This window comes from Bubalus bubalis, chromosome 6 (assembly GCF_019923935.1).
Source record: "Bubalus bubalis isolate 160015118507 breed Murrah chromosome 6, NDDB_SH_1, whole genome shotgun sequence".
Taxonomy (NCBI): domain Eukaryota; kingdom Metazoa; phylum Chordata; class Mammalia; order Artiodactyla; family Bovidae; genus Bubalus; species Bubalus bubalis.
Window position 1 is genome coordinate 97,516,745 of NC_059162.1, and position 14,176 is coordinate 97,530,920.

A 14,176-nucleotide genomic window follows, 5' to 3' on the forward strand; every position below is an offset into this window, starting at 1 on the left:
ATAACACCACCCTTATGGCAGAAAGTGAAGAGGAACTAAAAAGCCTCTTGATGAAAGTGAAAGAGGAGAGTGAAAAAGTTGGCTTAAAGCTCAACATTCAGAAAACGAAGATCATGGCATCTGGTCCCATCACTTCATGGGAAATAGATGGGGAAACAGTGGAAACAGTGTCAGACTTTATTTTTCTGGGCTCCAAAATCACTGCAGATGGTGACTGCAGCCATGAAATTAAAAGATGCTTACTCCTTGGAAGGAAAGTTATGACCAACCTAGATAGCATATTCAAAAGCAGAGACATTACTTTGCCAACAAAGGTCCATCTAGTCAAGGCTATGGTTTTTCCAGTAGTCATGTCTGGATGTAAGAGTTGGACTGTGAAGAAGGCTGAGCACTGAAGAATTGATGTTTTTGACCTGTAGTGTTGGAGAAGACTCTTGAGAGTCCCTTTGACTGCAAGGAGATCCAACCAGTCCATTCTAGAGGAGATCAGTCCTGGGTGTTCTTTGGAAGGAATGATGCTGAAGTTGAAACTCCAGTACTTTGGCCACCTCATGCGAAGAGTTGACTCATTGGAAAAGACTCTGATGCTGGGAGGGATTGGGGGCAGGAGGAGAAGGGGACGACAGAGGATGAGATGGCTGGATGGCATCACCGACTCGATGGACGTGAGTCTGAGTGAACTCTGGGAGATGGTGATGGACAGGGAGGCCTGGCGTGCTGCGATTCATGGGGTCGCAAAGAGTCAAACACGACTGAGCGATTGAACTGAACGGAACTGAAACCCACACAGTATACATCACTAAGAGTGAACCCTAAGGTTCACTACAGCCTTTGGGTGATTATGATGTATCAGTGTAGGTTCATGCTTGTTTAAAAAATGTGCCATTCATGTGAATGATAGTGGGGGAGGCTATGCATGTTTAGGGGCAGAGGATATATAGAGGCAATCTGTGTGCCTCTGTCTCAATTTTGTTGTAAACCTAAATAAAAGTACTCTAAAAAATTAAGGCCTTAAAATCAGGAAAAAACCTAGAAAAGATCAATTTCTACTACAGATTAATAAATCTATATGATAAAGAGCAACCAAAAATACACACAGTATACTAAGATATTAGAGAAGGAAATGGCAACCCACTCCAGTATTCTTGCCTGGAGAATCCCGTGAAAGGAGGAGCCTGGTGGGCTACAGTCCAAGGGGTCACAAAGAGTCGGACACAACTGAGCAACTTCACTTTCACTTTCATACTAAGATATAAGCATATGTGTAGTCTACTGAAAATTACTTGGGCTTTTATGTATTTCTGTGGTAAAGTAGTTATTGTTTATTATAAATTTGTTTATTTAAGGAAATTTTTCTTTAAACTTTCAGATGATACAGCATTGTTTGAGTTGATTCAGCTAGTTCCACCAGGTACTGTATTGTATTTTGATAAGGTAATTGACATGTGAACCCATTTTAATGAAATGCTTTTTAAAAAAATGTCATCTTTTCCACTTCTTGCCACCTTAAGAGCAATGTTGGGTTTCTAGCATTGGTCCACTATGTGTGAAATGTCAGTAGGCCAAAATAATATATACAGAAAGATTGACATAAATTATATGTGAACACGTTGTTCTCAAATTGAATAAATAATCATAATTGAAAGTGAAAAAAACCTGATATCATCCTAGCATATTTTGTGACATTCATAAAAATTAACATCTTAAAAGTTCTTGTGATTTTTCTAAAACAGTATGCTTTTACTGATAAAGTAGTTCATTATCTTTGTTTTTGGGTATTGGCTGTTATTAGAAATGTTGGGGAATTAAAACTGTACCTAAGCAGTATAGATCCCTGTGGTAGGTACAGTTAAAACCTGAAGGATAGTTATATTTATATTATTGATTTCTATGATTATAGAAGAATCTATCTTAAGTCCTTATTTTATGTGAGTCACAGGAGGCTATATTTTGTTGAAAGCTAGTAATCTAAAATTTTTGAGTGTCACATATTACCTAATTCTGGTAACCACAAATTCTAAAAAATGTATATATATTTTTCAACATGTAGTCTAATGTCATACAATGGCAGGTAGAAAGGAATGGAAGATAGAAAAATAAATTGTGGAGATGGTAATTAAGTTTTTAATGTGTAAATATTATGTCAGTTTTATATGTTTAAAATTTTTTTTCCCCTAGGAATTCATAGGTACATAAAAAATTTACATGAATATCCCCTTTCTACAAAAGGGAAGAGAGAATCAGTAGTATGTATGACATCTCTTATAAGGAAATATGTTAATTCATTTAACATAACTTTATTTTAATTTTTTTCCTTTTATAGAAAAAAATTAAAAGCATGACCCTGAAGCAGGAATTTCTTTAAGGCATCAGGCATTATATATTTGTACTTGATGATACTGTTTCTAAATAGCATATTTTGTTATAATTTGAATCATAGGATATCTTTCTTGTAGTGGGTGAAACATTGTCTACATATGATGAGAATACACGAGATTTCATGTTCCCGGGTCCAAATCAAATTTCTGGACACCATGATTCAAACCGCCAGGTTACCATGAGGAGGATTTCTGGCCTTCGAGTAAGTGCTTACTATTTTCTGAATCAAATTGTGATGCAGGATCATTGCCAAAACTACCACATAGCCCTTAGTACCTGAAATGTGAAGAACTAATTTAAAGTTTAATTCTGTTTAAAACACAATTGTGTTATGAAATTATGCTAAGTCACTTCGGTCATATCCTACTCTTTGCGATGCTATGAACTGTAGCCTACCAGGCTCCTCTGTCCAAGGGATTCTCCAGACAAGACCACCAGAGTTGGCTGCCATGCGCTCCTCCAGGGGATCTTCCCGTCCCAGGGATTGAACCTGCTTCTCCTGAGACTCCTGCATTGTAGACAGATTCTTTACCTCTGAGCCACTGGGGGAGCCCTATGAATTTATGATGTTATTGTAAACACATTGAAACCTAAATGAAAATAATTTACCAGAATGCATGCATCTACTTTTCAAAATTAACAAGTATTATTTTACCTTATATTCTTCAGATTTCTCTCCACTCCTCCTTATCTCCCCTCCCCACTGGCCCTATCTGTCTCCTTGTCTCTATTTTTATTCTCTCTCTTTATTTTTCTCTCAAAAAAAATGACCAATAAACATTTGAAAATGTACATAATCCCATTAGCATTTAGGAAAGTTCAAATTTAAACAGACGATTTCATTTTTATAGCTATAAGATTGGTAAAATTTAATAAATCTGACAAATACCAAAAGTGTGGAAAAGTGTATGTTTGTATGCTGTGTGAAGTGGAACAACCATAATTCAGAATTATCTAGTAAAGGCAAAGATTCTCATAGCACTGGTCTAGGTATATGTCTTTGAGATATATTCTGTCTGACATACTAAGATCCTTCTTAGGAATGTTCATTTGTAGCATTATTCATGATAATGAAAAATGGAAGTAATTTAAATGTCCATTAGTAGGAGTTTTTTGTTGTTAATTCGCTCAGCTGTGTCCAACTGTTTGCAACCCCATGGACCAGGCTTCCCTGTCTTTCACCAACTCCCAGAGTTTGTTCAAATTCATGTCTGTTGAGTTGCAGGAGTTTAGATAGAATAATTATTATATGTTCATGTAATGGAAATAGGTATTCATACACCTAAAAGTGAAAACTGCATTAGGTGATAGCCAACTCTCATCTTTTCCTAACAACCTTTTCAATATTCACGGGATGATTTAATCATATTATTATTCCTGAAAATACTTTCTGTTAAGAAAGACTGAGTGAAGCCCCTGCTGTTTCAAAGAAAAAAAAAGTAAAAGTTGTCTAGGTGAAGTTTGGGGGATAATTTTTTTTTGCTAACTTTATAAAAGTAAGGAAATTAGCATGATATATGAGTCAATATGGTAAATTAAGTAATATTTCCTGTAGGTCTAGGTTTTGATATATTCTATCCTCAGTTCAGTTCAGTTAGTTGCTCAGTTGTGTCTGACTCTTTGCGACCCCATGAATCGCAGCACGCCAGGCCTCCCTGTCCATCACCAACTCCCAGAGTTCACTCAAACTCATGTCCATGAAGTCGGTGATGCCATCCAGCCATCTCATCCTTTGTCATCCCCTTCTCCTCCTGCCCCCAATCCCTCCCAGCATCAAGATCTTTTTCCATGAGTCAACTCTTCGCATGAGGTGGCCAAAGTATTGAAGTTTCAGGTTTAGCATCAGTCCTTCCAATGAACACCCAGGACTGATCTCCTCTAGAATGGACTGGTTGGATCTCCTTGCAGTCCAAGGGACTCTCAAGAGTGTTCTCCAAAACCACAGTTCAAAAGCATCAATTCTTTGGCACTCTATAAGAAATAGCAAATTTCAGCTTGTTGAAATTTTAACAGTTCACTAGCAAATTTATTAAAATATTCTTCCTTTGAGATATTTTCAGTGTCCTTTAGCCAAAAAAGACTTCAAAGAATGTTGCAGGACCTTTCTAGAAACTTGCAAGGAGAAAAAACTCCAATTTTAAAATTAGCTTTTTTTTAAGTAATTTAAAATGCTGTTTTATACTAAATTTGACAATATAAACATAATATGGACCATTAACAGGTATTTACTTTATTGAATTTGAGTTACCTTTTCATATATCAGAAAAGGTTGGATTACTAAGGCAAAAAAATCTATATATATTATTAAAAGATAAATTGGGGCATATTAAAAAGTTTTAGTTTATTGGAGCAAAAATTGATTTGATTTAGGCAGCATCTAATCTAGCAGATAGAAGCTCCAAGGAGCTGCACAAAATGAAATACTTTTATATTCAGAAGGGCATAGGAACAAGGAAATCATACTAGGCTAAAAAGTGTGTTGGTTGTTACAAGATTTGCTTCCTTTAGCTAATTAGGCTATTCCAGATGAATTGCTTTAAAATTCTATTTCTGGAAGAACAGAAACTGTAATTAATTTTAATCTGTTTGATGACATGGAGCTTAGTGTAAGCAACTCCAGTTTGGGCCTCTTGTCTTGTTTTTAACAATATAAAAACTGAGACTTCTGGTGATGGTGGTGCAAAGAGTTTATCAGTTACTCTTACCACCCAAGTATAAAACTGGACAAAATTGTCACAAACAACAGTTTCAGGGAACTGGAAAGTCATCAGCAATTAGGACAAATTAAGAAGTATCTTTGCTTGAATAACTACTAAGACTTTTGGTAAAAATGGCAGAAGTATGTGGTCATCCAGCATAGGCTGCTGTCATACCCTGCATGGCCAGTGAGAATTGTAGCTTCACCAAGCATGTGGCAGGGTGCAAAAGTCAGCAGTTCACAAGCAGAGAGGTCAGAATGATTTTGGGGCAGTGATATTGTAATTTGTAGTAAGAAACATGTATTTGGTCTTCTTACCCCATTCCTAGCACAGAACTCATAAAGCCCTTGGAATTTCCTGTGTTTAAGAGGTTGATGAGGAGAGCTGGTTGGGAACCTAAGGATGGGAACTAGATGCCGGGGAAACCAACCACATTGGAACTTTCAGCCACATCTCTGAAGAAGAGAGGGGCTAGAGAGTGAGTTCAATCACCAACGGCCAGTGATTTTATCAACCACGCCTGTGTAATGAAGTGATTATAATACCCAAAATGATGGTATAATATCCAAAATGATGGGGTTTGGAGAGTTTCCACATTGTGAACACTTGGAGGTACTGGGAAAGTGGCACAGAGGGTGAGGGCACAGAGACTTCTGTGTATTTTGCTCTGTACATCTCTTCCATCTGCATGTCATTATATCCTTTTATACAAACTGGGAAACAGGAAGTAAAATATTTCTTGAGTTCTATGAGCTGCTATAGCAAATCGATGGAACCCGCAGAGGGGGTTGTGAAAGCTTCTTACTTGTAGCTTATGGGTAACAACCTAAGACTTGTGATTAGCAACCAAAGTCAGATGGGAACAGTCTTATGGAACTGAGCCCTTAACCTATGGGATCTGATGCCATCTCCAGATAGTCAGAACTGGGTTAAATTGCAGGACACCCAAATGGTGTCACAGAGACTTGTGATGATAACATCTTGATGGTGCTAGAAAACCCACACATTGGAATTGGTGTCACAATCATGGGGGCACATATCGTGGCTTCACCAGCTTAATGCGGACTATTCAGTTGGAAACACATGAGGAAACCTACAGCTTTGCTAGGCTGATTGCAGTTCCAATTAGCGAGCTGCACACCTGCCAGTAAGTTGACTGGGATGCCCTGGAAATGAGGGTGCAATCAAAAGGCAGAAGCGAGCTTTCCACTCATTCCTTGCTGGCTGAAACTATGCATGTTTGGGGGAGACAGTGGGAGTCCAACAAACAGGGAAAGCTGAGGGAACTAGAGACCTGCTGTATCTTGGAGTGCCTTTCCCCAGCCCACACACAGATAGTCAGTGGAGTAGAACCCTTACAGGTTTGTTGGATGACCACTAAGTTATGCATACTCTGATGAGACCACTAGAAAGAATAGAAAAAAAAGATATGGCACATATATAAATTGAACAGCAGAATAACAGATGTAAATTCAATCACATCAGTTATTGTATTTAAATGTGAGTGAACAACACACTCTATAATCAGTAGTTCATTGTCCTGGCAGGACACAATGCACTCCTCCTCAGAGTTCTTAGCATAGACATCTATCTAGGTTTTAGGGCATCTTTCTGAACCCATCACTATAGCAACAATCCAAGTCACATTTGGGCTTAAATCTTGGCACTGTCACAGACTGCCCGAGTAAACGAGACTGCTATACCTCGGAGATAGCATGTTTTTTGGTGGATTAATGAATGCTTGTAAATGGTTACTATAGTAACATGGCACATAGAGAATGATCAATAAATATTAGTGATATGGTAATGGCCAGGGAGATCATAGCAAGGTGCTGTTTGTTATGGATGGTAGTGGTGATGTTAATATCGTCTCTACACTGTGAACCCCATAAAAACAGAATCTGTGACTTTGTCTTTGATCTTAATTCTTAGCACTATTCTTTGCATAAAGTACTTATATGCCTCTTGATTGAATTGAATAATGAATCACATCTTACTGTAGACTTCATAGAGGAAACTGACATTTCAGATGTGTGATGATTATATTTATTTTGGTTAGGTTGTAGTGCCCAATTGTTTAGTCAAACATTAGTCTCGATGTTACTGTAAAGGTATTTTGTAGATGTGACTAATATTTATAGTCACTTGACTTTTAAGTATAGGAGATTACCCTTGATAATGTAGGTAGACCTCATCCAATTAACTGAAGACATGAAGAGCAAAGACTGAAGTTTCCCAAAGAGTAAGAAATTCTGCCTCAAGACTGTAATATAGAAATCCCGAGTTTCCAGCCTTCTGGTTTGCTTAGAGATTTCACACTCAAAACTACAGTATCAACTTTGCCTGAGTTTCCAGTCTGCTAGCTTTCCCTATGGATTTTGGACTTGTCATTCTCATAATTGCATGTACCAATTCCTTAAAATAAATATCCATCTCTGTGTATATGCTAGTAATTTTGTTTCCCTGAAATCTCAACTGATACATATGGTTCTTGAAAGATCTAATTAATGGCTAAAACACCAAGTATTTACTGTATGACCAGCAATATATGGGGAGGGGTAAAGTGATAAGTTGCAGTCCAGGCTGTGGTAGTTATAAAATATGTGCTCAAACGGTTTGACACTCCTGTCTTCCAAATGCAGAGCCAGCTCTGCTGCTCTTAAGTATGGACTCTACTTAGTGATTCTCACAGATACAATGTGGTGAAGTGACAGTGTTAGACTTTTGAGACCAGGTCATTAAATGCACTGTGGCTTCCTCTTTGCTCTCACTCTTACATCACTCACTCCCAGGGAAGCCAATTGCCATATTTGAGGACATTCAGGCACCTCTCTGAAAAGGGCAGAAGCTGGAACAGCTTTCTTGGAGTGTAGATAAGAGCTTGAAGAGCCTTGAAGAAACTATCAAATGAATGTTTGAAGGAAAATGAGGTAAATGTTATTGGAAATTAGTGAAAGAAGGAACCCTTGTTGGTAATGGTGTAAAGTTTAGCAGCCATGTAGGATATTAAAAATAACTTATGAAATGGGTGGTCTTTTTAAGGAGGCTTTCTGACAGTGTTAGAGGGATTCTCTGGTTTCTTACTGCTGCTTATAGAAAAATGTGAGAGGAGAGAGAAATGCAAAAGGAAATGCTGTTAATAATACAAAAAGGAGGTAGAACTTACTGTTTTTAAGGATTCTCAGCCGTCCCCCATGGCAAGTAATGCTGAAATTAAGGAATGACTTATGAGCAAAAATTATTCTAGGGCACTTTCAGGAAATTATGGTCTGATGGTAAAACCAAGGTTATAACTATAAAATCCTTTATTAAAAATCTACACATATCTAAGCTGTTGCCTCAGAAAATAATTTAATGAAGCAGGTTTTATTCTACTTTATTTTTTGTATTTTATTTTTAAAATTTTTAATTAAAATTTTTATATAATTAAAAAATTGAAGTAAAGATGATTTACAGTGTTCTATTAGTTTCAGGTATACAGCAAAGTGATTTAGTTATCCATTTCTCTGTATATGTATATATGTGTCTATGTGCATCCATGCATGCTAAGTTGCTTCAGTAGTGTCTGACTCTTTGCAAACCTATGAACTATAGCCTGCCAGGCTCCTCCATCTGTGGGATTTTCCAGCCAAAAATACTGGAGTGCGTTGCTATGCCCTCCTCTAGGGGATCTTCCCAACCTAAGGATGAAACTCAGGTCTTTTGGATTACAGGCAGATTCTGTACCACTGAACCACCCATGTATATGTATGTGTGTATATATATGTATATATACACATCTGTTTCAAATTCTTTGCCATTATAGGTTATTACTAGATATTGAATATAGTTCCCTTGTTGTTAAATTATATACATAGTAATATGTATCTAATTAATCCCATACTCGTAATTTTTTAGTCTTCCCATTTCCACTTTGGTGACCAAGTTTGTTCTCTGTATCTCTGAGTCTATTTCTGTTTTTTAAACAAGTTCACTTGCATCATTTATTAGATTCTACATATAAGTAATCTATAATGCTTGTCTTTCTCTGACTTATGTCACTTAGTATGAAAATCACTAGGTGCATCCATTTTGCTGCAAATGCTATTATTTCATTCTTTTTAGTGGCTGAGTAGTATCCCATTGTATATATGCCGCATCTTCTTTATTGATTAATCTGTCGATGGACATTTAGGTTGCTTCCATGTTTTTTCTGTTGTAAATACTGCTGCCGTGAACATTGGTGTGCATGTATGTTTTTGAATTAGAATTTTTCGTCTTTTCCAGATACGTACCCAGGAGTAGGAATGCTGGATCATATGGTACCTCCAATTTTGATTTTTAAGGAACCTCTATACTATTCTCCAGAATGGTTGCAATTTGTAGGAGGATTATTTTTTCTCCACACCCTCTCCAGCATTTATTATTTGTGGAAATTTTGATAATGGCCATTCTGACTGGTGTGAAGTATTGCCTCACTGTATTTTTGATTTGTGTTTCTCTAATAATTAGTGATGTTGAGCATCTTTTCATGTGCTTGTTGTAAATAAATCTAAAAATGAACATATAGATGGCCATTAAGGTCTTTTTAGGTCTTCTGCTTTTTTTTTTTTTTTTTTGTATTGAACTGTATGAGCCCTTGTTGATCCCATTACCGATACTTTGTCCCATTTGTACATTGTCTTTTCATTTTGTTTATGATTTCTGTTGCTGTGCAAAAGCTTTTGAGTTTAATTGGGTCCCATTTGTTTATTTTTGCCTTTATTTCCTGCCGAGGTCCAGCCCCGGCTGATCCAGGGTATTCGAAGGGGAGACGGAGTAGGTGACCTATTTATTTATTTATTTATTCAGAGATATAAAGAATAATAGAATGAGGATAGCTCAGTAGGAAAATTCAGTGGAGAAAAGAAGCTGAGTAGCTTGGTTTACGCCGGAGACCAATAAAACTTCAAGACAAGAAGTTTGCACCACTTACGTAGGCCGCAGGCGTCCTTCCGTTCTCCCGAAGGAGAGGAGACACTGAGGCTTCCCCGGTCGGATCTTAGAAGCCCAGGCATAATTAGTAAGTATGGTGGGTTCCGCGCTCCAGATGGAGACTCAGCTGGAAGTTAAAGGGAAGAATGACATGGGGAGACCAAGCGTTGGTGAGCAAGGCCCATAGCTTTATTTTCAACAGGGGCTTATATACCCTAAGTTACACATAGAGGATAATAGGGGATGCAAAGTCAGCAGTCTTTGATGCTTATCAAAAACCAGGGTTTCTTTCCTGCAAATTTATCATATACAAATGGTTTAGGTGATTTACATCATCTTCTGGCCAGAAGGCCTATTAACATTTCTTGACAAGGACTTATCAACAAAGACTTATTTTCTCTAAGAGTAATTATTTTAAGGTTTGGCGCCATCTTCCAAAGATAAGATTACATTCCTATAGGGCGGATGTGTAATGGGTTTACAAAGGAAAGAATTTATTACCTTAAGGGTCTAAAGTTACTAACACCAAGGCCACTACTTATTTTTTCTACATACCAACTATTAATTAATACATATTCAAGGACACAATTCAGGGGATGTGGAAACTTGGCAACAAACATTGGCTCATCAATGAAATCTTTTACTAGTTTTATTCTGACAGCTTCTAACTCTCTGAGAGGCTCTAAGCTATTTGAATATCTTAAGCTTCCTGTGCCTCTTGAGGCTGGGAGACTGTAAACAATCATATGCATAGCTGTAGGTGTCCGGGTAAACTTGTCAGGCAAGTTAGAGAGCCATCTGAGGGGTTTGGATTTAAACACTCCTAATTGCCCAGGAACTTTATTAATTGAAGCTGTAAGTTAACTCTTTGACAGAGAGAGCGAGATGGTGGTGGGGGACAGCTCCCAGTAAAGTCAGAGGTGAGAGCACAAGGCAATAAAGTAGGCAGACTCTGGTTTTTTGGGGGTAGATGCTCGAGAATATCTGGGGGCACTCCAGAGGCTCGATCCCACCTTTGCGTATGCCGAGCCTCCTTCCTCATGACCTTTGTCACGAGTGGAATGTCTCTCGCCGGCTCCCGGCAATTTCCATTATTAGAGAAGATTGATTCAAAAAAAAGTATTGCTGCAATTTATGTCAGAGTGTTCTGCCTATGTTTTCTTCTAGGAGTTTTATAGTATCTGGTCTTATATTTAGGTTTTTAATACATTTCGAGTTTATTTTTGTATATGGTGTTAGAGTGTTCTAATTACATTCCTTTACATGTAGCCATCCAGTTTTCCAGTTTTCCCAGCACCACTTATTAAAGAGACTATCTTTTCCCCATGAGTGTCTGGGTTTATTTCTGGGCTTTCCAACCTGTTCCATTGATCTGTGTGTCTGTTTTTATGCCAGTTTCATACTACATTGATGACTGTAGCTTTGTAGTATAGTCTCAAGTTAGCATGATTCCTCCAACTTCATTCTTCTTTATCAATATTGTTTTTGCTATTTGGGGTCTTTTGTGTTTCAATACAAATTTTAAAATTATTCATTCTAGTTCTGTGAAAAATGCTGTTGGTGATTTGATAGGGATTGCATTGAATCTGTAGATTGCCTTGATAGTATGGTCATTTTAACAATATTGATTCTTCCAATCCAAGAACATGGCATGCATTTCCATTTGTTTGTGTTGTCTCCAATTTGTGTCTTGTAATTTTTGGAGTACAGATCTTTTGCCACCTTAGGTAGGTTTTATTCCTAAGTGTTTTATTCCTTTTGATGTCATGATAAATGAGATTGGTCCCTTAATTTCTCTTTCTAATAGCTCATTGTTAGTGTATAGAAATGCAACTGATTTTTATATGTTAATTTAGTATCTTGCAGCTGTACTGAATTCATTGATGAGCACTAGTAGTTTTCTGGTGGTGTCTTTAGGATTTTCTGTGTAGTATCATGTTATATGCAAATAGTTTTATTTCTTCCTTCCAACGTGGATTCATTTTATTTGTTTTTCTTCTCTGATTGCTGTGGCTAGAACTTCCAAAACTACATTGAAGAAAAGTGGTGAGAGTGGGTGTCCTTGTTGCCTTTCAGCTTTTCACCATTGAAAATGGTGTTAGCTGTGGCTTTCTCACATATGGCTTTTATTATGTTGAAGTATGTTTCCTCTGCGCCCACTTTCTAGAGCATATATATTATAAAAGGATGTTAAATTTTATCACATTTTTAAAGGTTACTTTCCACTTACAGTTATTATAAAATATTGGGTATTTCCTGTGTTGTGCAATACATACTTGAAGCTGGCTTACACCTAGTAGTTTGTACTTCTCTGTCCCCTCTCTCTATATCCCCCCTTCCTTCTCCCTACTGGTAATGTGAAGAAAGTAGGGGAAACCACTAGGCCATTAGGGTATGACCTAAATCAAATCGCTTATGATTATACAGTGAAGATGATGAATAGATTCAAGGAACTAGATCTGATAGACAGAGTGTCTGAAGAACTATGGGTGGAGGTTTGTAGCATTGTACAGGAGGCAGTAACCAAAACCATCCCAAAGAAAAAGGAATGCAAGACGGCAAAGTGGTTGTCTGAGGAGGCTTTATAAATAACTGAGGAAAGAAGAGAAGCAAAAGGCCAGGAACAAAGGGAAGGGTATTCTCAACTGAATACAAAGTCCCAGAGACTAGCAGGAAGAGATAAGAAGGCCTTCTAAACGAACAAAGCAAAGAAATAGAGGGAAACAATAGAATGGGAAAGATTAAAGATCTCTTCAAGAAAACTGGAGATACCAAGGGAAAATTCCATGCAAGAATGGGCATGATAAAGGACAGAAATGATAACAATCTATTAGAAGCAGAAGAGATTAAAAGAAGTGGCAAGAATACGTAGAAGAACTACACAAAAAAATCTTAATGACTGAGATGTTTTGGCCACTCACCTAGACCCAGACATCATGGAGTGCGAGGTCAAGTGGGCCTTAGGAAGAATTACTATAAACAAAGCTAGTAGAGGTGATGGAATTCCAGCTGAGCTATCTCAAATCCTAAAAGATAATGTGATGTTGTTAAAGTGCTACATACAATATGTCAGCGCTCAATATGTCAGCTACACTCAATATGGCCACCTCAGCAGTGGCCACAGGACTAGAAAAGGTCAGTTTTCATTTCAATCCCAAAGAAGGGAAATGCCAAAGAATGTTCAAACTACTATACAGTTGGGCTCACTTCACTTGCTAACAAGGTTATGCTCAAAATCCTTCAAGCTAGTCTTCAGTAGTACATTAACTGAGAACTTCCAGATGTACAAGTTGGTTCTGGAAGAGGCAGAGGAACCAGAGATCAAATTGACAATATTTGTTGGATCATGGAAAAAGCAAGGGAGTTCCATAAAAACAACTAATTCTGCTTCCTTGACTACACTAAAGCCTTTGCCTGTGTGGATCATAACAAACAGGAAAATTCTTCAAGAGATGTGAGTACCAGACTACCTTACCTATCTCCTGAGAAACCTGTATGTGAGTCAAGAAGCAACAGTTAGAATCAGACATGGAACAACGGACTGGTTCAAAATTGGGAAAGGAGTATGATAAGGCAGTGTATTGTCACCCTCCTTATTTAACTTATATACAGAGTACATCATGTGAAATGCCAGTCTGGATGAATCGCAAACTGGAATCAAGATTGTCAGGAGAAACATCAGCAGTTTCAGATACGCAGATGATACCACTCAAATGGCAGAAAGTGAGGAGGAACTAAAGAACCACTTGATGAGGGTGAAAGAGGAGAGTGAAAAAGCTGCCTTGAAATTCAGCATTTAAAAAACAAAGATCATGGCCTCTGGACCAGTCACTTCATGGCAAATTCAAGGGGGAGAAGTGGAAACAGTAACAGATTTTCTTTTCTTGGGCTCCAAAATCACTGGGTTGGTAACTGTATCCATGGGATTAAAAAACACTTGCTCCTTGGAAAGAAAGCTATGAAAAACCTAGACAGCATATTAAAAAGCAGAGACATTACTTTGCCTATAGGTCTGAATAGTCAAAGGTATGGTTTTTCCAGTAGTCATGTATGGATATGAGAGTTGGACCATAAGGAAGGTTGAGTGTCAAAGAATTAATGCTTTCAAACTGTGGTGCTGAAGAAGACTCTTGAGAATCCCTTGG

The 14,176-nt window shown here is 37.6% G+C and overlaps 1 protein-coding gene across 6 annotated transcripts in view; it reads left to right on the plus strand.

The window, feature by feature from the left end:
* Positions 1–14,176, plus strand: part of SPATA6 (spermatogenesis associated 6) — a 158,492-nt gene that overhangs the window by 56,800 nt on the left and 87,516 nt on the right. For all 6 annotated transcript variants that reach the window (XM_025288780.2, XM_044945033.1, XM_025288781.2 and 3 more), the window contains 2 exons: positions 1,370–1,411; positions 2,457–2,581. In XM_025288780.2, the coding sequence (XP_025144565.2) occupies positions 1,370–1,411; positions 2,457–2,581 (167 nt within the window). The remainder of the gene's footprint in view (positions 1–1,369; positions 1,412–2,456; positions 2,582–14,176) is intronic.